This window comes from Polistes dominula, unplaced genomic scaffold (assembly GCF_049000335.1).
Source record: "Polistes dominula isolate Pdom_NZ unplaced genomic scaffold, Pdom_raw_medaka contig_19, whole genome shotgun sequence".
NCBI classification, from domain to species: Eukaryota; Metazoa; Arthropoda; class Insecta; order Hymenoptera; family Vespidae; genus Polistes; species Polistes dominula.
This window is the reverse complement of record NW_028301058.1, coordinates 850,955-878,666: the sequence shown is the minus strand read 5'-3', so window position 1 is coordinate 878,666 and position 27,712 is coordinate 850,955. Positions and strand designations below refer to the sequence as shown.

General features: G+C 34.9%; 1 protein-coding gene and 1 long non-coding RNA gene across 2 annotated transcripts in view; one reads left to right on the top strand and one right to left on the bottom strand.

Annotated features, from left to right (window-relative positions):
* The window catches only part of LOC149031467 (uncharacterized), a 36,268-nt gene extending 23,141 nt beyond the window's left edge, over positions 1–13,127 (top strand). The window contains exon 5 of the long non-coding RNA XR_016177707.1: positions 4,107–13,127. This is a non-coding gene — a long non-coding RNA (uncharacterized LOC149031467). The remainder of the gene's footprint in view (positions 1–4,106) is intronic.
* LOC107068849 (uncharacterized) lies at positions 10,855–21,911 on the bottom strand. Its single transcript, XM_089175806.1, is given in 5 exon segments — positions 10,855–15,153; positions 15,155–15,523; positions 15,670–16,232; positions 17,279–17,413; positions 20,850–21,911. Coding segments are annotated over 5 exon segments (2,841 nt in total). The 5' UTR covers positions 20,881–21,911; the 3' UTR covers positions 10,855–13,410.
* Between the last annotated feature and the right edge of the window lie 5,801 nt (positions 21,912–27,712).

Genomic DNA, 27,712 nt, shown 5'->3' with positions numbered 1-27,712 from the left:
TGATTAAACTGTGGATGCCATAATGTCTTCCTATAAGAAAGTAAAACACAAATTGATTCTAGAAAGAAAGAACAACGAAGAATATAAGGTTAGGGTTGCGTCAGGGTTGCGTCAAAAATGATTATCTAATTTGAACAACAGAATTTGATTAAATTATGGATACCATAATGTCTTCTTATCAAGAATTAAAAAACAAATTGATTAAAGAAAGTAAGAATGACGAAGAATATGAGATTAGGGTTCATTTTTGAATTGCCGTCATTTGTTTTATCAAAAATGATTATGCAGTTTGAATAATAAAAGTTGATTTAAACTATGGATACCATAATGTCTTCCTATAAAGAAGTAAGAAACAACATTAATTTTAGAAAGAAAGAAGAATATAAAGTTAGGGTTCGTTTTTGAATTGCCGTCATTTGTTTTGTCAAAAATGTTAATCAATTTCTGTTGTTCAAATTAGATAAATTGTGGATGCAATAATGTCTTCCTACCAAGAAATAAAAACCAAATTGATTCAAGAAAATAAAAACAACGAATTATGTAAGATTAAGGCTCGTTTTTGAATTTCCGTCATTTGTTTTGTCAAAAATAAATGAAACAGAGAGACAATGATTCAAAGTATCAAAGAAATATCTTCCTACCAAGAAATAAAAAACAAATTAAATCCAAGGAAATAAAAACAACGAATTATAATAAGATTAAGGCTCGTTTTTAAATTTCCGTCATTTGTTTTGTCAAAAATAAATGAAAAAGAGAGACAATGATTCAAAGTATCGAAGAAATATCTTCCTACCAAGAAATAAAAAACAAATTAAATCCAAGGAAATAAAAACAACGAATTATAATAAGATTAAGGTTCGTTTTTGAATTTCCGTCATTTGTTTTGTCAAAAATAAATGAAAAAGAGAGACAATGATTCAAAGTATCAAAGAAATGTCTTCCTACCAAGAAATAAAAAACAAATTAAATCCAAGGAAATAAAAACAACGAATTATAATAAGATTAAGGTTCATTTTTGAATTTCCGTCATTTGTTTTGTCAAAAATAAATGAAAAAGAGAGACAATGATTCAAAGTAAGTATCAAAGATATTATTCCTGTGATAGTATAATGATTACCAAGAAGAAACCTGAACTTGTAAATTTAACTTCTGTGTACATTAGCGTATCTCTTAGGATCCGAAGTATGATATGACGACACGACGACGACGACGACGACGACGACGACGATGACGACGACGACGAAGGCCTTCGTGTGCAAGTAACATCGTAGAGATCTCCGTCACGTGCGGCAGCTCGCTAATTCCGTGTACGTCGCGCTTGCGCCGTTAGAAGAACCCAACACCAACTATCTTTCTCTTTCTTTTTTTCTTTCTCCCTTTTTCGCGCCATGTCTCTCCGTACGTTTCTTCTCCTTCTTTTTTTTCTCGCTCTCTCTCTCTTTGATCGTTGCCTTTTTTTTTCTTCTTCTTCTTCTTCTCTTCCGTTTTTCACTCTCCTCTTAACACAGCAGCAACTCGTAAAGGGGGCGTCTGTTTGCGTCGTTGTATTTTACGTTACGTTTCTTCTTCGTATTTTTACATATTCATTGAAACTCTCACAAATTGTTTTGTATTCTGAAGAAATAATTTGAACTGACCAATGTATCAGTGCCAAATATTCGTCATAGTTTATTGTCAAGTGTAATTTAATGGGTGGTTAATCTGAAAGATCGAAATTGGGGATTGTCAAAATCAAATACTTTGGTGAAAGATCGAATATTTTTGAAATTGTTTTTTTAGGTTAGTATTTCGGACATGTACCAAGCTAACATGTGAATCTTGATAGTAACCAATTTCAATTGTTCACTGTAAAAAAGGTTGAATACAATTTGTTATGGCAATTCTCAAACATCTGATTTGTAAAGGTTCGAAATTTAACTAAAATTACTTCGATTGATGACACTTTACCATTGACAGTACGACATTTTTTTCTTTTTTATTTTATAGATAATTGTATTTTATAATACGAGAAAACACCCGGTATAAAGAAATATAACCTAGAAATATTATTTGTAAAGTTTGTAGATGTGAAAATCTAAATTTGTAGAATTTTTAGGTTAGACATTTTTTTCATTTTTTAATACTCGCATGATTTTCAAAACATTAATATTTAAAATAATAATAATTATAATAAATAATAAAAAGAAAAGTGTTTAAAGCTTCGTACGTGTAACTCCTTGTTTAAATTTATTTTTTTTAGGAAAACCAATCCCATTTGTCAAACTGTCTCTTTACCTGTGAATTTAAAAACTCCAGATAGGAATCTAAAATCTTTTTGGTAACTTTTCTCGATCCTTTGGAATTTTTTCTTTTTTTTTTGTACAAATGACATTCAAGAATTTTCTCATTCACAAATAATACATAAGTTTATTTATTTTTCTTTTTTTTTCTTTTTTTCCACAAGAATTTTTATCATTATTTAAAAATAATAAAAAGTACGGTACGTGCTCTATCAAAAAATCTGATCTTGCGGTATTCTTTTTTTTTAAATAAAAATAAATTCCTTTGTATAGAAAAAAAAAACAATTAGCCAAACATTCTTCTTTTTCTCAAATTATACAAATCCTTGAAACGAATAAAAGAATCAACAATAAATGGTGGAAAGGGACACAGGGTGAGTAATGAAAACAAAACGAATTGAGAACCAAAATGGCGGACGCATAGAAAAAGGGTGCAACAGAATGACAGAACTGATAGACAGTTTTAACCCAGTTTAACATTGTACGTTTCTTTTATTCATTTGAATAAGAAATATTTATAGGTTAGGTGTGACGAATTTTAAACATCTAGACGATTTGAAAATCAAATAGGTTTACCTACGTCTGACACGTTTACCTTATTTTCTTACTGTATTTTTATATACCTTGGGAAACTAAATAAATTATTGTGTTATACACATCATGCAACAATAAAAAAAAAAAAAAAACCAAAAAGAAGAAAAAGGTTCAAAGATCTATCAATAAACTCAACCACGTTTTTCTTCATTCGTACAATAAAAATCCAAATTATTCTTTTTACTTTCTAATATAACCAAAAAAATGGTTCCTAATCCTTGAAGCATCATTAATCCTTTGACATTTCTCTCAGCAGGTAATCCTATCCGAGTATTCTAACAAAAATATGCGTGACGAATGGAGAATTCATGAAAATTTCGAAGAAAAGAAGAAAATCTGTCTGTCTCTCTCTCTCTCTCTCTTTTTTAAGTTGTAGTAGTAAACGTGTTGAACCTAAGGACTTGAGAAGGTTACCAATAAAAGGCCGTACAGCCGGTTTAATTACACCGAACCGTTATGCCGACTAGAAGCTTCTCCCCACTACGGTAATCGACCTTCCAATCCTGACACTCTCTGGGTGTACTTTAAGAGCTGCCCCCCCCTTCCATCGTTCCCCGCGGACTTTCCCCTTTTGCTGGCGTGCCCAAAGAAAAATATATCCTACGTGTATGTGTGTGTCTGTGTAAATGTGACGGCTGTTAACTCTCATTGTGTTGTTCCCCGTTGCACATCTATCTGTTTCTCTCTGTGTGTGTATATATATATATAAATTCGTTGAGATGTATAAGTACCAGAATTTCCCCCATATACCGTCCCCACCCTAGTAGTCACGTACACAGATACAAACGTTAATAAATCCAGACACACACATACATAGAAAGTATGTGTTGGGGGCCCAACACTGTTGCAGTGTTGCTTCATCTCTTTCTCTCTTAAACATAGCTCGGAGGAAACCCTCGAAAGGCTACCCCCACCATAAGACACCCATCGTCGGTGTCTCGAAAGGACGTGGCACGCATAAAGAAAAGGACGAGCGAATGAAGGAAGGGCGGCAGCTCTTCTTCTTCTTCTTCTTCTTCTTCCTTTTTTTTCTTCTTCATCGTCATCGTCATCATTCTCTTCTACCTAAAACTTTCTCATTCAGTCACTCTGATCTCTTGCTGCTTCTCCATTTCTGTCTCTTTCTATTGGGTAGAGGGGTTGGGTAGGGTTAGGGGTTTGGGGGCTAGTTTATCATTGTTATTGTTATGTCCCATTCGTACGTATTATCTTTCTCTTTCTTTCGTATTATAGGAAATGCGGCACTCGTGTCCCTGATGGAACAGCTCAAGCAAGCAAGCAAGCAAGCAAGCAAGCAAGCAAGCAGTTTGTAGGTGACGCGTGGGCGGCCCTACCAGCCGCAAGCAGCACCAGAGAGAATACTCCCGGTGGTGGGCCTGCGCTGGCTGGGTAGATCGGTCGATATACGACGCTTTTGAGAAACCTTCCACGTGTTTCTCTGGACTTTACTACGAGCCGACAACGTGGGCGTATTATATACATCTTTACGAAATAAGATCCACAGTTCTTTTGTTTTTTCTTTTACAATTTTCTTTAGGTATACACTGTTGTTTAATTTAAATTAAAATACAAATATAATACATTGGTCTAACTTTGATATTGAACTAGGAATTATATCCAGTTTCTAATTATATTTTATATCATAACCTTTAAATATTTTATTATCAAATTAACCTCAAAATTAACCTAAGATCATATTACATCATAAACCGCCCATGTACAATGAGATTTTTGTTTTATTTTATAAAAATAATATCATACAACCTTTAATTGTTTTGAAAAAAAAAACCTAAACAAATTGTCAAACAAACCCAAACAATCTCAAAATTAACCTAAAATCATTGTCTTCATGAAAAAAGAAAAGATTTGGTAATTACAGGTTCGTCACACTTACGAGAGACACTTAGTCCACTTATCACCACGTGACTAACCGTAAAACAATCAACATTTACGTGAGTATAGAGTATTCATCAACTGATTTGAAAGAACAAAATTGTCCAAAGAAAGAAAGAAAGAAACAAGCAACCTACTGGGTATAATATAGATATTGGTAGTGGTGGTGGGAGTTAGAGGGAAGCTCTCTGTACGTGGGTGCATTATTCATTGTCCGGTAGGCGCGTTAGGGGTGTGCGAGTAGTTAACAGAACGTTACTACGACGTATGTGTATATGTGTTCGTGCTTTTACCGATTTAGTGTGGGTGGAATATACGAAGGGAGTCTCGGTATGGTGGATTTGAGCATAGGGGGTGCTGCACTGCCACTGCACCAAGTGGAGAAAGAAAGAAAGAAAGAAAGTAAAATACAAAAAAAAAATCAAACCTAGGAGTAGGGGTAAGGGTTTGAGGGAGGTGGGGTGGGCTTGGGAGCGGCGAGGGATGAAGAGGGTCAGAGGAAAAGGAAGATTGTCTTTTCTTTTTTTTCCTAACAGAAAGATAAAAAGAGAGGGAATATGAGTAAGGGTAGAAGTTGGAAGAAAAAGGGAGTAAAATCACGAAAAAAAAAAGAAAAGGGGCAGAAGAAGAAGAAGAAGAAGAAGAGAAGGGGGAGGAAGGAAAAAGGAGGAATGGTTTAACATGGGGTTTGATAAAAGTACGATGAACACGATGCGAAATACTGAAGACATTCCACGAACCATGAAATAGGTTCCCTTTTTCGCATCGTGTGACCTTAACTTGCCTTCGGGCTAGTTTACCCCTCTTTAGTTCGTATACGAACTCGACGCACTTCCCCGGGGGAGGATGCAGCCAATCAGCGATCGAGTTTCCGTGGCCCGCTGCCGCAGGCCTCGCTCCTCGTTTCCCGCACCTAATGTACCTTCCTGAAGGTAGGCGAGCCTTTTCTCGTACCTCGTACCTTTTCCTTTTCTTCTTCTTCTTCTTCTTCTTCTTATTCTTTTTTTCTTTGTCTCCTTTCTATCTTCGTTTTTTTTCTTCGCTGGATACGAAACCTAACCTAACCAAAGGTCATCATCTTTTTGATAATGAGACACTTTTTTTATTTCTATCTTTTTGCAGATGACGTTTAATCATTAAAGGTTACTTAAATAATTTGCTTTTTTCTTGATCTTTTCAATTTTTAATTTAATTAATTTGTTTTCCCACTTTTTTTTTTCTTAACCTATTCGAAACCACAAAGATCACAATTTTTGTCGAACACTGTTCAAGAAGCCATTTCTTTTCTTTTTCTTTTTTATTATATTGCCACTTTTACAATTCTTAATTTTGTTTTCTTTTTTTTATACTTTGAAGATACTATTGGTTCAAAAAAAAATTTATTTCCAATACTACGTGACTCGAAATAACTGATAATAGTTGAGTATGATTGCACATACGGTGTGAAGGTGGTCACGAATGGATTAAGCAACCTTTTTTTTAAATAACCAATCAAGTTCTTATGTTAAATTAATGGGAATGATAAGAAGAATATGATTTACATTGATTATAAATGTTAATTTTCTGTTTTAAATTGTTAAACAAAAGTAATTGGATGATTGAAATGGAAAAACATGGTGGACATTAGATCGTCAGTACAAAGGTTATGTTTCTTACTTAATCAACGTAAAATAATCTATCATTAACTTTAATATATATTATTACTCTTAGATATTATTATTAAATAATAATTGTTAAGATAAGTGGATAAATGTTATTAATTTTTAAGAAAAAAAAAAAAAAAAGAAAATCGTGCTGACTCTAAACGAAAAATTTGACAACGTTGAGTTCAAACTTGAAACTTGCTATTCCGATAGCAAACAATAGATCTTGTTTTTCAAATAAATAATTTATTTATTCTTTTAAACAAATGTTTAAATGTTTAAAATTTGTAACTAACAATGATTTGTTAATTTCAGTTTAAAGAAAAACACCATGAGTTTGATCACAAACATAAATTTGGTGTTTCCTACCGTGTGAACAGAAAACAATTGGATTATTGGATATCAACTTTTCTTTTCTTTTTACAACCTTGTATTATTTTTATTTCAATAATTTATACTTCTGTTATAAACAATTATATGATTTATGTATATTAGAAAAGTTGTAGGAGAAGTTTGAATCGATTTGGATTTACAAATTTGGTGATTTTACTTTGACCGTAAAAATGGTCGACGGTTGTTCATGTTTAAACTTCATTTCAAAGGAAAATAAAATGTTTCAGGTATAATAAAAAAAAAACCTTTTATAAAAATCCCTAAAATAAATTAGAAACATTAAAAAATTCACGTCTCATTCAACCGCGTATTCAAAAAAAAAAAAAAACAAAAACCACAAAAGTCATTAAAATTGAATTTGTGCAACACAAACATTCCACTTGATTTTCTTTTCTTTTCTCATTTTCACATGGTTATGTTACATATTTGTTTTTTTATAAACAATTACCAGAGTTATTAGAATTAATCATGGTTGAAAAATGATGAGTCAATACAACTCCTAAATCGAAAAATATTTTCTCATTGTTTCAAACCCACTTCCATTTAATTCTGTGATAACTTAATTGTTTCTTAATGTGTGTGTACCTATATATATGTGTGTGTTTTATTTTTTTCTTTATCTTATCTTACACTTGAATCCCTTTTAAAAAAAAAAAAAACCTTAATCCATATTTTCCACATTTAATACAATTTCATAAGAAGAAACGGTCGGTTTGAAATTATCGGTCATTTAATATCAGTTTATTTTACAGATCACAATCTTTTATCTTCGTTAAATCCTTTAATTATCTATAAATGTCCTTAAAAAGATGGACAGATAGATACGTTTTCTTTCCAAGTCTCAAGATTTCCTTTAGCAGTAAGAAGTCCAACCGGTTTATGTATACAGGTTCGAATCTTTTTCAAAGATTTCTTTTTGTAACCTACCCACCCTGCCAAACCCATTTAAGTTAATCTGATTTTTCTTTCAATTTGAAAGACACTTTCAAGTATTATTCTATATATATATATACATACATTTATACAGTAAAATATTAATATTTCAATCTGTGATTTATAATTCATTAAAAAAACATTTAAATAAAAAAAAAAACTAGAACGATTAACGGTTGTTTTAAAATGGCACACTAATAAACTCGATCAAACTTGACTACGTGACTCAAGAATAATTCATTTTGCTTTTTTTTCATACTTGTTTGATTAAAATCATTTTAGAAATATATTTATACAGATAAATATTAATATTTCGATCTGTCATTTATAATTCACGAAAACAAAAACATTTAAACATTTAAATAAAAAATAAACTAGAACGATTAACGGTTGTTTTAAAATGGCACACTAATAAACTCGATCAAACTTGACTACGTGACTCAAGAATAATTCATTTTGCTTTTTTTTTCATTCCTGTTCGATTGAAATTATTTTATACAATATATACATGTATATTTATTATAATATTTTTTTCTTTTTTTTTTTTTTTTAAATGGATACATCGAACTATTGAGTGCACTTAACTAGATCGTAACCTAAATTTCATTTGATATTAATAGTCAAACCTTTTTGGCAATTTGGCATCATTCCAATTCTAAGAAAATATTCTAACCTTAAAATATTGATGATATTCATTCATCTCTTCTTTTTCCTTTTTCCAATTCATTCAAATTTTGACTTGCATTCATTTTGTTTTTCTTTTCTTTTTTTTTTTTTACAAAACAATTCTTTTCTCGACCTGTACAAATGGCTGTTAGTTTTTTCCTGTTTACTTTTTTTCTTTTTTTTCATAAATTAATTTACACAATTAAAATTATACATCGAAATTTGCACTGATTTTTGTGCATTCATTTTGTTCATCTTTGTTTTACGAAATACAATTTTTTTCTCGACCTGTATAAATGGCTGTTAGAGTTGTTTCTGTTCATTTTGTTTGGTTTTTTTTTTTTGGTTTTTATTTTTTTCTTTTAAATTAATTTACAAAACAAAACTATTCATTGAAATATTTTTGCAATGATTTTGGTAAATTGATATTACAAAAGAAAGGAAATTGAAGTTCTCTTTTTTCTTTTTTTTTTTCTTTTACACAACGGATAATAGGTTAGGTAATAAAATTATGCATAATAATAATAATAGTATTGCATCCTACGTAACTTTGACATAAATTTGCGTAGGTTAAACCTCGACTTTAGACAATGAATCGTTCGTATCTATTCAGAAAACATTTTACCTATTGATCGATGTATTTATTATTCCTGTATATATATATATATATATAATGTGTGACAAAAGTTATACGATTAAATTCTATAACAAAAATACATTTTTCCTTATTTAATACGAACAAACTCATATCTTTCATAAATTAAGTAAAAATTATCAAAAACAAAAACATATTTTATGAATTTCATTTAATAAAATAAATTATCATTCATTTTGTTAATAATTTTTAACAATTAAACGTAATTAATCAATATTACCTAACCTCACTTCTTTTTTCTTTGTTAATATTCATTTTGAATACTACGTACTTTTATCAATGTTTTTGTATAAATTATATTTAAATTATACATAAAAATTCGTACCAATTGATAAAACATAACCAAAAAAAACTGTAATCTAATCAATTCATTTATTATCACATATTCAAAATAGCCTATTTTTTTATATTTACAGTTAATTTCACAACAGTTGTGAAAATATGCAACCCTGAAGCAATTTGGTTTACTGTAAAATCATCTTTCTTTTATTACTTTTTTTTTGTAGGAATTGGTAAGCTGATTTTTGTATAATTTCATACTCGTTTTGAATACTTTGTACTCTTTTCAATGTTTGTAAAATATATTATTTAAATTATACAGTAAAATTTGCACCAATTGATAAAACATAACCAAAAAACTGTAATTTCTTCAATTTATGTATAATTGCGTATTAAAAATAGCCTATTTTTTTATATTTACAGTTAATTTCACAAAAGTTGTGAAATTATGCAACCCTGAAGCAATTTGGTTAACTGTAAAATCATCTTTCGTTTTTTACTTTTCTTTTGTTTTTTCGTAGGAATTGGTAAGCCAATTTTTGTATAATTTCATACTCGTTTTGAATACTTTTGCACTGTTATCAATCTTTGTAAAATATATTATTTAAATTATACAGAAAAATTCTTATCAATTGATAAAACATAACCAAAAAAAAAAAGAAAAAAAAACTGTGTAAAACTGTTTCACAACAGTTGTGAAATGATGCAAACCTGACTCAATTTGATTACCTGTAAAATCATCTTTCTTTTTTTACTTGTTTTTTTTTTTTTTTTTTTTTTTTGTAGGAATTGGTAAGCCGGTTTTCTGTAAAAATTTCAAAAACATTGAATTGGTTTTTTTTTTCTTTTTCTTTTTTTTTTATTGATTAAACCTTTATTCATTTATTCGATCAACGAAAACACGATCGTACATTTTTGATATAGCATTTAATGCCCCACTAAAATCTTATCATCATCATCATCATCATCATCATCATCATCATACTCATCATCATAATCATCGTCATAATAATCGTCATAATAATCGTCATAATACACAATACAATCGGTATAGTTAACTTCTCACTTTTTCTTATACACTACAAACTACGAACCCCATTTATTACCGATATTGACATAGACATTGGAAGGTGGGAGTAGGTGGCGGGGAGGGGAAGGTTAAAGGGGGAGGGTAGGAGGGTGGGGGGTCGGTTTTTATTTTTAGAATTTTCTATAGCCAATAGTATCGAGTTGTTTTATTTTTCTATACTTTAGTGTCTCTTTGTCTAACTTGGACACTCACACACACATACACACACACACACATACGCATAAACACATCAATTATTTATCATTCACATAGTTTCGCAAAAATTTACTGTATAATAAAAGTTGCGCAAAAAAAAAAAAAGAAAAAAAAAAGATAAAAACATTTAGCACTTTTTCGTTTACAAAAATTGTTTGCCCTTTTTTTTTTTTTTTGGTTTTGACTTTGTTTCTTGTTTTTTTTTTTAGGGGGGAGGGGGTTTCTTTACAGATATATATATATATGTATATGTATATGTATATTCAAACGACATGTGTCTCTACTTATATTTATTATTATTTTTTAATTCACCGTTACACCGTGATAATTATGTATATATATATATATATGTATGTATAAATTTGTTTATTTTTTTTTTTATTTTCATGTATATATTATTATTATAATAATATTAAATAATTAAAAATTGCACTAATACATTGCACACAATTTCACTTTCGTTCTTTGGCATCTCTACGAATTACAGGATTTTCACTAATTTTAAGATTAAGTTAATTCTAAGTTTCTAAGTTTGTTCTCCTCCATGTTCATCTCCTGTTTTTTTTTTCTTTCTTTTTAATTTTTCTTTTTTCTTTTCTTTTCTTTTTCATGGGACTTTACTTACTTGACTAAACGAAAAAATAAAAAAAAAAAAAACAGAAAAAAAGGAAAACGAGGGAAAAGAAAAAGAATAAAAAAAAATGAAGGACAATGATGAATGAGAGGAAAGAAGAAGAAGAAGAAGAAGAAAAAAGATAGAAAAAAAAAATAAAAAAACAAAAGAAAACAAAAGAAAGATGGCAAGGGCGGTTATGGTGATACGAGACATCTGCTGTCCTTTAGGTTATGTTCATTGGTTCAACCACCGTTTGCTTCTTTATGACTTCTTCTACTTACTTACATGCGGTATGTATATTTATATTTATATATATATATATATATATATATGTATATGTTTTACTGTATAATATCTGCATCGTCAGAAATAAATTCACTTTCTCTTTCTGTCTCTCTCTCTCTCACACACACACACGCATACAGGTGCACGAAGAACGATTGATTTCTTTTGTTTATTCTACTACGAAACATTTCATTGTTCATTTGTTGTTTTTTTTTCTTGTATTCTTTTTTGGTTTTTCGTTTGTTTTTCATTTTTTTTCTCTCTCTTCTTTATCCAACTTTAATTTGTTTTCCCCTAGCCATTTTTTCATTTGGTTCTTTTTTGTTTTCTTTTTCTTTTTATTATAAAGAATGGGGGTAAAACCGTAACGTAAACACTCACATTCATACATACACACACACACAGACATGTATCTATTTAATTAGAGTATACAGTAATTTATAATACGGGTTTTAAGATGGCGTGTATGCCGGTTTTCTTTCAAAACTAACATAAACGATATAATAAAGAAGAAATATGCACAACTGTAATTGTGCACAGGTGGGTTTGCGGGATGAGGGGATGAGGGGATGGATATAAATTACGTTTTTTGGTTTTTCTTTTTTTTTTCAAACGAAAATAATTAATATATATATATAGATATATATCACATAACAAAATACGACATATTTTATTTTCGTTTTGTTGTTGTTTTTTTTTTTTTTTGGTTTTGTTCTCGTCTCATAGGAAAATTATTTCTAGTTTCTTTTCTTTTTTTCTTTGTTTCTTATAGAAATATAGTTGTTGGTTTTTTTTTTGTTTTTTAAATATCTCTTGCAATTTATAAATAATTTCAAAAAATTAATTAAAAAAAAAAAAAAGAAAAAAAAATATAGGTTAGGTAAAATTTAATATATAAAAATTATTTTACCAACGCATCTTACAATGTTAACTGTATAATATCGAAAAATGGGTTAATAAAAATGTTTGTTAATTTGCAACAAAAACAAAAACAACAAAACAAAACAAAACAAACAACTGAATAACATTTGACTTTGGAATTTAAATTCATTTGTTATTATGTTTTTTTTCTTTTTTTTTCTATTAAGTTTTATCACAAGAGAGACATCATGCACACATACACTCACACATGCTATATACATATATAGCTTAATAGGAAACACATTGTTACAAAGGAAAAAAAAAACAACTAGGCGATATCACTGTTAAAGAATATGAACATTATTTCGTTATTTGTTTCTTCTTAATTGGCAGTTATGTATCGCATACGAGTTTTAGGTAAAAATCTTTGATATTTCATTAATCGGGAAGGTTAGGATTTTTTGGTTGCAGATAATACAACACCTGTCGGCGACATTTACATTTATAGATTATTATATATTAGTGGAGCGTTACTAGTTATAGTTTTTTTTTTTGTTTTTTTTTTGTTTAGCGAATGATTAATGTTTATAGGAATGTCATTTTTTTGGTATTTATTTATATATATATATATATATTAAATTGACCAGAAAGTAATGTCACGTTTTAACCTCCAAATTCAAACAAGTTTTTTTAATTATTATTATATTAATCAATAATTAAATTAAATTAATCACATTATCAACAATCTTTGTTCTATCTGTTGTGCAAATTTTTTTTGTAATAATCGTAACGATCAAAATCATCAATCAATTTGTTGATTGAAAATAGAAAAACAATTTGACATGCGTAGTAACGACGCCATTACTTCTCGGTCCCCCCCTAATATAACAGAAAATGGATGAATAATAATAATAATAATAATAATAATAATAATAATAATAATAAAAGTAATAAAAAAGAAGAAAATAGGATTAGGTATGAAATAAAAAGTCCCCCTAAGTGACTAAATGATTCACAAATGACGATCGTTACGGTGGATGTTGCGAAATGCTATTGAAATAAATGGCCCTTTGATTTCTGTATTGCGAAGCTACAACAGCTTGTGGATTAGGTATGTGTCTCATACCAAGATTTGGTTTATTTTTCATACCATAATTGGAGGTTAACCGATGATGTGGTTGTGGTATACGTAACGCTACCTTGCTCGCAGCGATACTATTAGAGCCAAGTAGATGTGGTTCCACCAATGAAGAATTCTTGTCGTTGATGCATCCGCTTAAACGTGAAACAGCAACGTCCGATAATGTTCGTAGATTAGTGTCTTGTCCTCTACGTTGTTCCGTTTCCTTAGTTTTGCGAATGAAGTTTCCCATATTGGTGGTGGCGGTGGTGGTGGTTGTGCTGGTGGTTTGTTGGGGTCTGAGTAAAGGCAAAGAAGGTGGTGTACAAATGGACGAAGACGAAGAAGACGAAGAAGAAGGAGAAGACGAAGATGAAGTAGGAGAAGAAGAAGAAGATGATAATGATAATGATGATGATGATGATAATGAGGAAGAGGAAGATGATGAATTTGACGAGGAAAAAGAAGAAGATGGTGAGGAAGATGCTGATGACGTTGTTGAAAAACCTACTACGGTGGTACTCTGCAAAGTTGATGACAAATCAAGTACGTTGTCGTTAACTGTCGTCCCACCACCGGCACCGCTGCTCAGGTCTAAAGGTGTCTCGTACTTTGGATTGTTCGAATCCACCACCATTGTACTCGTCACTGTGAACCCAGAGGAGGAGGAGGAAGAAGGTTTGACCGCTCGTAAAGGTGCCAACGGAGGTGGACCCTTCTTTTTTGGACAGGACACTGCTGTACTACCCGTTGTTGTTGATGATGTTGTTGTTATTGTTATTGTATTTATTTCTTCTTTCGTTTTAGTCGACATTATACCTTTCAATGCATCACGCATTTGTTTTTCTGCTAATAAACTTCTAACGCGATTGGCTTTACTCTCGCGCAATTGTTTTTCTAACTTTTCACGATCCAAATCGTTAGGTTTGTCGTTGTAATTTTGGCCCCGTTGTTTACTTTTGTCTCTTAATGATTCGTTTGCTTCATTTATCGCAACCAAACCTAACCTCCGTAATATTTCTTCATCTTTCTTTGGACGTTCCATTGGAATTGTTGTTGCTGTTGCTGCTACGATTGCTGTTGATGTTGTAGTCGTTGTTGTCGTTGTTAATGTTGTTAACGTTGTTGTAGTTGTTGTTGTTGTTGTTCCTTTGGCTTCTTCGATTGACAATTTGGGTGTATCGTCTTTCTGACGAATCGATACTTTGGGTGATGACTTTTGATTATCTTTCTTCTCGTGAGATTTCTTTTCATCATGCGAATTTTGCGGAATAGAAATGTTCTGCGCAACACGTACCACTTCGTCAGGTATGCAATCTATAATATCCTCTATCGTTTCTTCAGATTCCATGGGAATTTCCTTGGAAGTATTTTCGTCTCTCGATAAATTAACCGAACGTTGTTGACTCAATGCACAACTGGCCTTGATCTTTTCTCGTCTTACGGCCCTCATTTGTAATAATTTCTCTTTAGCTTGACCACCACTACTGCTGGACGTAATTCTCGGTGGACAAGGAGTTAACCTAACCTTCAATTTAAGAAGATCCTCTCTCGGCGTGGTTGTGATTTCCGCTATTACTCGTTTGTTTCGTCGTTTCCTTCGTTTTCGATGTTCCAATCTTGCTAATTCCTTCGTCCTTGAACTCTCTTGAAGCATGATTATTATTATTCTGTTGCATCGTGACTGACGATGAAATGCCAACGGGATCCGGTGCTCTCATCACGGGTGTTACCTCGCAACGTGGTTTCTTTGATTTCGTTTCTTTGTCACGTTCTTTGGAACTTTCCAATGCACGATGAGGAACCGTTTCCGTTCCAGTATTAAAAGTACGACGGGATTCAACTTCATTTTCTTGAACTGGTTTAGGACTTGGTGGTGGGGTTGGTGGTCTTTGAATATTTTCCATCGTAGGATTGTCCTTGTTCGTATCTTCGTTGCAAGGATTTGATTTTGAAGTTGATGCTGTTGTTGTTGTCTCATCTTTTCGTACGATACGATAAAATAACTTCAATGGTGCTTCCTGTAACCCAAAAACAAAATAGGACCACCCATCTTTTATTTTTTTTCACTCCCGTGTGCGCACACGTGTGTCACTTTACTTTCGTAGGGGAAGAAAATGATCAAAATTGTGAATTAATAAATGAACAAGATTCATCATTTACTCACCTGTTTCCAACCGAAGATACAAGCCAAGTCCAACAACGTCCATGACAGTTCTAAAACACTCGGTTTCCGGTGATCACCATTTCCGTTGTAATCCTCACAACTCATTTCAATCCTATTGGCGACGTTAACTCCTGAATTAGTTTCTTCCCAACCTCTTTTAGAAGTCAACAAACGAATCAAATGACGGACCGTCACGGCTGCCGAACATTTCATGTATCTCGTTGTTGGTTCTCGAATTTCCTTATTATTATCTTCCAAACACATTTTTGACGATCTTGTCATTTCGTTATTCGTATCAGTTAACTCACGAAGACTCAAACTAACCAAATCGTCCAACGTTAGTTCCAATGCACCGAACGGTTGCGGCAATGGCGGACATTGTGGATTTACTAAACGGAAGTGTCGTCTGCGTTCTAATTCTGAACGATACAAACCCGGTACAACCAGATACACCAATCTCTGAAGTCGTGCATCCGGTAACAGTGGTGGGGATGCTGATTCATTGCACACAGGACACAATCGGGCACCGCTACTCAAACGTCTGACAATGCATCCTCTGCAAACTAAATTTCATATTTCTAGGTACCATTTTTTCGGTACCAATATTTTCTTCCTCCTTTTTTTTCAATTATTTAATTTGTTTTTTTTTCATTCTATTATATTTTTTATAAATCATTTTTAAATTTTACATGTAACGAGATGCATACAAAAATATTAAACAAAGTTTTTTTTTTTTTTCGCGGAGGGAGGGATGAAGGGGTCAATTTTTGGCAATGCAAATTTTTTGAAGATACAAAATAATATTTCAAAACTGATCGAAGTATTTTTAGGATGACCAGTTAACGCCCACAAATAAAAAAAGCCAACCACAAATACGATCCCACTCTAATAGGCTAATCGAATCTCAGCCCACACGTGATGTGGGCTTTGCTTGCTTGCTTGCTTGCTTGCTTGTTTTGCGCGTGAACAAACATACTGACACTTATGGTGGTATTGCAAAAAATGTATCTAGAAAATAATCTTTAACTCGTGATTCGTCTAATAAAATAATATTCGACAGAATTTTTAGATAGAAAGACGATAAAGAGAAAAAAAAAAAGGAAAGAATGAGAGACGAGTTCGACGGTTTAAATAATTGAAAGGTTGAGGCAGACGGGAAATATTGATCGAGAACGCGACAAAATCCTTGGAAAAAGTAGGAAGAGGATTTAACCTCCAAATACAAAAAAAAAAAAAAAAAGACTTGTGCAAATTTTGTCGACCCCTTTTTTTACTAACAAATTAATCTGTTAACCAGGGTGGGACGTATAAAGACGTCCAATGTATTGTTTCAAAGCTAAACGTACAAAAACTTTTGTACTTAATTTATAAATAAATAAAAAATATATATATTTCATAGTCCTTTCATTTATTTTAACCACAAATAATAATAAATAAATATATAAATAATAATAAAAAAAAAAAGCTACATAATTAAAAATAAAACTACCCGGTTAACAAATTAACTAACTTTGACAATGAAACATTTCAAGTTCATGGGATTATCGTGAAACAAATAATGTTTGGTCATATTTTGCATAAGTGTGATACATATTATAAATATACTAACAGGAATGTAAACACTCCGTGAGGGTGGTAGCATCAACGAGGTAACCCCTGCAAAGTGGACAGACGATATGTTCGTTCAAATCTTTAACCAGTGGTTTCTTTTCACAGGACTCCATGTTGTTGATTTCTGTTAATTCTGAAACAGGTGAATCAATTCATCATTAATCCCATTAATGGTCTTACAAACTAGGGTTAGGTTAGGATTTGGGGGTTCAAGGATTTCTATTGATCATTTTATTAATCAAAATATTCAACACACACACACACACAGAGATATAAACACACATACACAAACACCATTACGTTTACCTACAGTTTAACTCAACTCAACAAATAATTTCATCGTCAGATAAATTCTGTACAAATCTTTCGATAAATTACTTTTATTTTAGAGAATACAACAACAAATCTAATGGGTGTTCAAAAAAAAAAACAGATTCGCGAGGTTTTCTATAGGAAAAACGAGGAAAATTCTAATGCAACGAGACGCGTTGGCATCGATTTCGCGATTCAACGCCACCGTCCGAGTAAACGACATATACACACACACACACATATATATATATATATATATATATGTACACACGAGCAGTAATTTTAACTCGGCCGGTGCATAGCTATCCAATAGTTTTCCTCCAGCAAAACGTGGACGCGTTCGCTCGTAAACACACATACAAACACACACATATACATATGCATATATTCCATAGCTTGCTAATAGAACTTTTCAAAGCTGGGACTATCGACTATAGATATATGCACACACACACACACATACACATGTAAATGTATACCCATGAACTATAATACGATAAGCATAAACTTCCGGCATTATTTTTCGTACCAAGTTTATATATATATATCTCTCTCTCTCTCTCTCTCTTTCTATCTATCTATCTCTTTCTTTCTCTGCAATTTTCCACGTTGCACGTGGCACGACACCGTTTTCGCGAAAGCGGAAAAGAGGTCAAGTTCGATAACCCCGTCGTCGTTGTGTAGTTGTAGTAGTCGTAGTTGTAGTTTGTGTCGTTGATTCTTGATACATTTCGTTAAAGTATTAACAACCAATCAAATGTTTGCTAATAAAAAACCATTTTGAATGATCAGATAACAAGGAACTTAATTAATGGAATACAGTGGATGAGATAACAAACGGATCAAAGGAACAGGAAGGTATGAGTAAAAAGGACAATATTTTCAAATACAATAAACCAATAACAGGATAACAGTAAGTTTGACGCGTTACATTTGACGACGATACATTAAGAACTACCTATACGTGCGTATTGCACAAAATATCAGTGGGGGGTTGGATTAGGTCTGTGAGTGGGGGGGGGTGGGAATGAAGAAAAAAAGTGGAGGGGGCAGAAATAGATAAATAGATAGAAAAAGATAGACGAATATATACGTGAGATGTTATACACACTTGCTTGCTTGCTTTCTTGCTTGCTCTTTCTTATTCGTTCATACGTTTGGTTGGATTGGTTGGGTTGGTTGGGTTGGTTAGCTCGTTCGTTCGTTCGTTCGTTCGTTCGTTTGCTCGCTTGCACACGCGCGTCACGCTCGTTACGCCAAGTTTTTCGCGTAGATCGGAAACCTACACCGACACACCGGATGGCTAAGAATAGAGAAATCTCTCACGAAAACCGAAGAAGAGAGAAAACGTGCACGCGTTCGAACTTTAAGGTCTATCTCTTAAAGGGGATGAGCTTTCTCTTCTTTCTTTCTTTCTCTTCTTTCTCTTCTTTCTCTTCTTTCTCTTCTTTATTTATATGTTTTTCTTCTTTTTTCTATACCCCCATATTCCCTCGTTCATTTTCTAATACGTTTTTGTCCTTGTTTTGTTTTCAAATATTTGGGGTTATGTTTAAATAGATGACACGGTACCAACCAAGATTTAAATTGACCGCTAGGTTTATTGGTTATGGTATTCATGTTTGGTACTCTAAATTTGAAAATAATAAAATGATTAGGTAGGTGTATTCAATCAATTAGAAAATGGTAGCCATGATTGTCATTTTATCCCCATGCTAATTCTGACCCTGTTCACTCCCCACGATTATTTATAAAATTATGTAAATAAATGGTAACTCAAGTTTAACCTATTTCCAATTCTAAAGAAAGGTAACACTGCAAAAAATCAAAACTGATGATTCCCAAAAAGGAAATTCATCGTCAGGTTTTAATATGGCTGAAAATAAACGCAAGATTTGTGATTGAACGACACAGTTAACTGTTGTCTTTTCTAACTCTAGCTCTGTACATCTTCGTCGTTGGGTTGGATTCTAAGGATAGGATGACGTAACACACACACACACACACACACACACACACACACACATACACAAATAAGAATCGGTATCTGCGGCACGCGTTGTGTTTTACGAGTGACGTAACAAATACTCTGCCCAACGAAACAATCTTCTACTTTGTCATTTTCATTGTTCCGTCGCATATTTGTCGTCATCGTCAATCGTCATCGTCATCGTCATCATTTTTCATCTTCAATGCTCTAACATTGCTAACTCTTCTTCTTCTTCTTCTTCTTCTTCTTCTTCTATTGGGACGACCTTCCAACTCGCTTGTGAGCTCACACGCGCGCGCGCCCACCTCTTCATCGTCACGTATTATCGTTCAGCATACTATCTCAAGTTTTTATCAGAGCCGTACGCTAAATTTCCTATAGTTAGTTCAACTTATTATGTTACTACTTAACAAAAAGACATGTATAAATATATATTTATGATCATAGATAATATATTCCGGTTTTGAGTCGAATAATCCGTGACGATGAAAATGTAATACACAAAATTATCTACAAATTTACAATTATACGTCAAGTTAATCGTAAACTTCTGCGCCAATTTTTTGTTGTAATATTTTTCATCATATTTTATAGGTTATTTTTGTCCCACGTGTATTTTTGACAACCGTGCAACCCAAAAAGATCGAAAAGATGAAGAAACAGCAACACCAATGGGGGAATCACGTGGCAGAAGAGAAGAGAAGAGAACAGAAAAAAAACATAAAAATGAAAAAGAGAGAGAGAGAGAGAGAGAGAGAGAGACATGCTTGCGGAAAGTCGACCACCTGCGATCGGTAAGAGAGTCTTGGGACAGCGACACTCGAATCCCCGCAAAGGCGAATCCAGTTCGTGAATGATCCGCCAAGGCCGTGCGCGATAGAGTGCCACTCTCTCTGTCTCTCTTTTTCTCTCTAAAGAAAGAAAAAGAGAAAGAGAGAGAGAGAGAGAGGAAGAAAGAGCGCGTGCGCGCGCGCGCGTGCTCACGAACCAACGGGAAAGGAAGGAAGGGACGCGAGATGAGATTGGAGGGCAAGAGGGGAGCCCTCCTTTTCCCTCGGACCAACTCTTACAGCACGCACCTTTTGCGAATATATCACGTGAAGTGAAAAAGAGAAATAAACAAGGATGAAAAATGTTCAGGGATAAATTGCTACCCAATGCAAACAAGAAATTGTGAAAAAAACAAATGTATATATATATATATATATGTAATTTGGTAGGTGCCACATGAGTGGTCGTGCCCGTTGGCGCGCGTGTTGACGATTACCTCGATCCTCAGCACTTTTGCGTTCCGTCATCGTCCTCTCCTGCCTGCTGCTACTGTTACTGTTGCTCGACCAATAGGAGCGACACCAATAGGACCGGTGCGGTTTGCACACAGTTTATCTATATATCTCTTTATCTCTCTCTCTTTTCCTTTTGTCTCTCCCTCTCTCAATATCTCTTCTTGCAAAAGAAGAAGTGAACGAGTAGAAAAGAGTAAAAGAGAGAACGAATGGGAGAAAGAAAGAGAGAGTGCAACGTCTACGCTGTCGACGCTACTGGCGTAGCAACGGGATCCCACACCGCTACCGACGAATACTAACATAAGGCACATATAATCTTACGAAGGCTACTCGCACGACTACCACGAAGATATCGCGTGGTCGAGGAGAGTTACAGGCGTGCTACGCACGACAGCCTAAGAGAACGCTGGTTTGTACTCTGTATAAGTATGTATGTATATATGTATCTATGTATGTGTGTGGGTTAAGTATTATGCCAAGAGTATACGCTATACGGTGTATACAAGGCTAGTGGGAGGAGGTGGCGCCGGGAGTGAAAACGAGAAAGACAGAGAGAGAGAGAGAGAGAGAGAGAGAGAACTCGAAGATAGGACGAAGAACGCATCGCAAAAGGTAGAGTAGTAGAAACGGAATAAGAGTAAGAGAGTTAAAAGAGAAAGAGGGAAAGAAGAAGTGCGCGGGCGCGCGCGCGCACAAGAGAGCGGCGGACGTGGCAACGACGGTCTTCTCGCTCGCCGTCACCGTATCGGCGCTTCTCTCGCGTGTGCTGCGCCACCCGAGGAGAGGAGGTGGCAACGTTGCTCTCCGCCACCACCGCCACCACCACCACCACCACCACCATCGTCACTCCACCACCCGCCACCATCACTGTCGTCACTGTCGTCACTGTCGTCGTCGTCGTCATCGTCACCGAGAAAACAGAGAGGAAGAGAGAGGACTACTACTGTATTGTGCTTGCCTTTACTCCCTCCCTTCTTTTCCCTAGCAATCACCTCCTCCTTCCTTTCTTTCTCCACCACTCCTCCTTCTCTTCCTCTTCCTCATCCAACACCATCCACCATCGTTATCCTTTCTTACCTTCCAACGCAACTCGTTGTTGTTGTCCCTGTTTCGTAGCTGTCGACGATCACCTCCTCTGTTGTCCGTGAACACGATCTCTTCTTCCTCTTCTGGCGACTTTAAACGTTTCTCTTTTTCCAAAAAATAAAGTAGTAGCACTGAGAGCTCTCCTCACCGATAGATTACGAACTAACGATATTATCCTTCTTCTTCCTCCTTGTCATACCCCCCGCCGACACACCCCCATTCCTCCTGCCCCGATAGAAAAAATACTTCCGACATTGGTTAAAAAATCTCACGGCGGACAGATCGAAATTTTCTCAATTGTCGACTGAACTCTAAATAATGCACCGACTCTAATCCTGGAATCTGTAATGTCCCCTGTCCTTGTCCCTGTCACGTCTGTGTCGTCGTCCGTGTCGTCGTTTGTGTCGTCCTCGTCGTCCTCGTCCTCGTCCTCGTCGTCGTCGACGTCGACGTCGCGACGCCGGCCGAGGAGACGATCGAACGACGTGAACGGTGACGGTGACGGCGGTGGCGGTGGCGGTGGGCTAAAGGGCGCTCACGCGCGCGCACACCGAACCCTCGCGCTCGCAATTTTCCTCCTACTATACCTAAAATTCCCCTCAGACCCTCGGCCAACCCTCCCACCTCAATCACCCCAAACCCCCACCCATTCCCTTCCCTTCCTTTCCCCTCCTGGCACAGAGTGAGATCTACGTAGCAACGCGGAGAGTAGACGAGAAAGAGTGTAGCCTCGGTAAATACTGTGCGTTGACTATTCCCCGCACAGTTTACTCTCTCTCTGCTGGCCAACTCTCTTTCTATCTTTATCTAGCTATCTATTTGTCTATCTATCTTTTTCTCGCTTTGGTTAGCCCCTACCACCCACCCTCCCTCTCTTCTCTGTTTAATCTGTTGGCAACGCTCGATCCTAGTCCCTAAGAAGGAGAGAGAGAGAGAGAGAGAGAAAGAAAGGTTGAGCCGATACGCGAGATATCGCGATGAGAATCGAGAAAGTAGTTGTACTCACTCTTCTCAGGGAGAGGACGAGAATCGCGAGCACACAGTGGCGTCGGCGGTGGCGCCGAGCAACGGCAATACTAGCCGAGTATAGTCGTCTGCTGTTCGCTTTTCGATACGGCTCTGCGATTAGAACGACGCTGTACGGAAGCAAAGAGAAAACGCGCTCGGTCGCGTATCGACCCCGCCTAAACCCCGCCTCGCAAACCCGACTTCCTACGAAAATTAACGATTGTCTACGAACGCCAACGTCAACGACCAACACTACTAACTCGATGTCGTTCTCTCTTTTCTCTCTCTCCTCACTCTCTCTCTTGCTCTCTTCTTTTTGTTATCTTTTTCACTCTCCGGGTAGTCCCCCTCCGACCGATAACAACGCCACCTCTTTGCCTTTTCACCGATTTATCTACGTGGGCGCGGTTCATTCCCTTCTTCCCTTTCTAATCCTTTTAAATCTTCTTTCTAGTCAGCACTTGGTTTCCTGACCGATCGATCGATTGATCGACCAATAGATCGATCGATCTATCGATCCAGTTGGAATCTAAATTACAGAACGATCTTTCTTGTTACCTTAACGATACTGCAATGGACGATGGGTACTGTTTAAAGACTACTCTTACATATGACCGACATGCCAGTTCAGCTAACCGTCCACCATTCTATATATAGTACACATTGGTGTTCACTAATGAACGCTAAAGATCGCTAAATCGATATTCCCATTTCCTTTAACTGTTTGCACCGAAGATCGTTTCGCGCTTATGCGCTGGAACTTTGATGATGACCATCAGTACGCTTGCGCCAAAACCAAGTCCCCTTGCGCTCTATCTGTTTATCCATCGGGTTTGAAAACCTGAGTTGCTGATAACGTGTTTGCTCTTTCTTAGGTCTAGTTTACTGCAATTATAAGATGGCAAACAGTGTACGTATGTGTATGGGTCTACTGTTCGAATTTGATCGAAATGCGAATACATGTATGACAGATAGGATCGATTAACGGGTTTGAATGTTATCGAAATTGGACGCATTCTTCAAAGGAATGTGGGTCGAGAAAGTGTTGCTAAGTTTCTAGCGACACACGAGCAACGTTTTCCTTTGACTCTAGATCGAAAACTTTCTTCATATGACCGCGAGGGTCTACACACTTGCGATGATACCTAACGCACAATTCCGTCATTCTTTAGGATGATAGAAACTTAGGGGTCTTGTAGTATGGAAAACTCTATCCAATGATAATTCGTCAGCTCGTATGACTTCTGATGAGTTCGGAGATCGTATCTCATTTATTCTGTTGACTGTGATAATCTAACATTCGAACTTTGATTTGTACAGTTTAATTTGAAAAGCTTACGCAATATACCGACAACGTATCCGTTTGCATCCAGTTAAATTGAAAATTTTATCAAATAATGTAAAAAAATGTAACAGCGCGACATTACCGTGATTACTCATTTATAAAACATCTGTCGTTTTCTCGCTAGAAAACCTACAGCAGTGCCTATGGCGTATTATTACTTTTGGAATATGGTAACCCCCCATGGTAGGATGAGCCCAGTTATTACATTCCATGCATAACCACCCCATGAGGATTCGCATATAGCAACTACAAAGACTCCCTTAGAAAGTTATCGACGCCATTGAATGTATTTTTTAATGATCCCTTTAGTAGAGACTGATTTTGACCTCTTCTTCCTAAACATCATATCATCCTATTATCAGAAACCCATTTGTAAATAATGTCGCAAGGTATAAAGCATACAAATCCTGTCAACATATTTGGTAGAAGAAAACGGTAACGCGCCATATTTGTTAGAGTCACCTGCAACGATATCCCAAATAGCACGTAGGAAAGCGGTTGCAGTTTAGCGGTCTAATAAGAGAGAAAATCACGACGGCATGTATCTTGGTGCTGCGGCTTTGGAAGAATCATGAGGGGCAACGACGGATGGAGGGTACAGGGCTTCGAGGGCTAGTACGAGCTAGTAACGTAACTCGCATTTCTGTGTATATGTGTGTACGTATTTAGATAGGTATGAGCGTGCGCGCGCGCGCGCGCAAGCCCGTGCCGCTGGCACTGTACGTGGGTAAAATAGTATAGGAACGATGGTGTGCGAGGTAGGAGGTGGCGGAAGGGACAAGGGATTAGGGGTGGGGTCGAGGGGGTCGAGGAACGAACGAACCGATCGATCGGCGACGACGCGGATAGTTTGCTCTTTAGATGCAGAAAGGGACGGCCGTGGAACGAGGTAATCCGTTTAGGGTACCTCTACTCAGGCATTCACGACTCCACGTTCGATCGTTGTTTTTAGAGGCGGTTCCAATGGGCGTTGCCTGAGCTTGCAAATGGCGGCTAACCCCGCCCACTGGACACGCCTACAGCGCACAGCGCAATTGCGGCTCCACCGACGGGCTACTCGCGCAGCGCCAGTTTGCCTTTCTTTAACGCCTCACATTTTTTACCCTCTTTGACCTCGAATACTTCCTTTGAACGATCCCCAACGTCCCTACATTCCTATCCTTTCTAAAAGATTCTACATTTTAAGGTTAGCTTTCTGACGGAACAAGAAAATGTCGATAACTTTCATTTTTCTTTTGCTCAGGTATATGTTTCTATCCTCAATTTTATTCTAAACTCAAGAAGACTTGACGATGAAACATCTGTGCATACGCGATACTGCAATTAATTCATTTTTTCTTTCATCTTCATATTTCTCCACGTGCCCGAGGCCAAAATGGTGCCTTACGAGAAATTGCTACATTAACGTCTATAATTTCGCATCGATAAATTGCCGCGTATTGTAGGAAATAATTATCTTTCATTAAAAACCAGTATCTAGCTAATATTTGTAATATTTACCTATTCGTAATCGCGTTGCGCATCTGAGACGTTCAACTGTTCTTTCACAACTTCCTGTAATTGGTCTAACATTTTAGGTATAATATCGTCAATCGTAAGAGAGAAATATACTGCTATACTCAAAGATATTTTTTGTTAACTTATGTATCTAATGACATAACCTAATTGTTTAGAATTAAGGAAGAAAAATAGATATCGAAAAACAAAATGGCGTCTTCTTTCCAATAGTAAACCTTACTGTTCGTTCGCGTTAACAAAATAATTGTTATCTTTTTGAGATAAGCCCATTGCATAATCTTGTTCAAAAATGGAAAATAATGTTGGTAGACTTTGTTACTAGAATCGATAAACGGAATTTGCGTAAGAGATCGAAGAGTAAGGTTGAAGTATATGTTTCTTTGACTTATATAAGACTTGAATGTAATTAAATAATGTAATAACAATTACGGGGGAAAGGAAACTAAAAAGAATACTGTCTAGCTGTATATAATTGTGTATACACAAATACAAAAGCTGACCAGTTGCACGTGTTGACCAAATGGCAAATGTGTATCCTATGGTCGTTTGAATAAATTAGGTTGAATCATTCAAACGTGCCGTTGGAAGACGCATCGTTGAAGATAAATCATCGAAACTATTCTACATCATTAACATAATGTCCAAATTCCAATGGCCCTTTTGATTTTTGGGATTAAACAATGAACAATAATTTGTAGACTTAATTCGCGTAATGTCTTATTGTTTTCAACAATTCATTGTTCATTAATCTAAGTAACATTTGAGAACGTATTACGTTAAAATACTCAATCAATTAATGGAACAAATACAAGGAAAATATGACGCAGTTTCTGACTCGATACAACGGCACGCCGTTGATTGTTCATTTCATGTCAGACATTTTCACGCTAGCCATGCTTTATTCTTAAGAGGAAATGCTAAATTATCGAATATCATGATTGGATTTTGTAAGGATAATCGTGGAATTGGTAAAAACATTCCAAGAAGAGTCTACGTTTGAGATAATTGAAAATAATGAGCATTTTGTAGGTAGAATTTGGTAAAAAAGACGCCATGTTGTTCGCATTGCCGAGAATTCTCGAGTGGAGCCGAAGTTGGTCGATTACGTCGACGCCTACGGATACAATATGGGGTCTTTTGCGAATACGCTCAACACACTCAAATATTACACATATACATAAATACATTACGTTTGTATTATACGTACACATCTATGCATAGATAAATGTGTACATTTTAAAGTAAACAAAGTATATATATATATATATTCTCGTAGGTATTTGTTCCGCGTATATTCTTCACATGCATGCATAAAAAATGTATAAACATGTGTTGGTAAGGTCGTCTGAAAGAATTCGAGATAATTACGATTGCTTAACAAAAACACTTCTATTGACTTCGATAATAATCTTCTATAAGTATAAAGATGATATTAAATCGTGGTTTAAATCCTCTTTCTTTTGATAGGATCGAAATAAAACGAGAGTTCGATATTGAACCGTAACTTTAAGTCGCAACCATCACCTCCTCCTAGACGGATCGATCGAAAACAATTTGAGAAGGATAGTTTAAATATAACTTATATATAGTTGCATTGAAATATTTTATGAGGAAAAAAGTAGATCTTTAACTTTTTCTACTTTTTTTTTTTCCAACAAATAATAATGGCGAGAGGTGGATAGTTACGCGAACTTTAGATATTTCATTATTCATCTGTTAGAAACATTGACGATGAAAAAAAAATATTCTATGCGTGTTTAATATTAACAAATTAACAAAAAAAAAACTCGATTTGTTTTTCTGTAATGAAGGATTTATATAATGAACTTAAAAAATAATTTAATAAATATAAAGAGTTGACGAAAATTAAACGTAAAAAGATATATG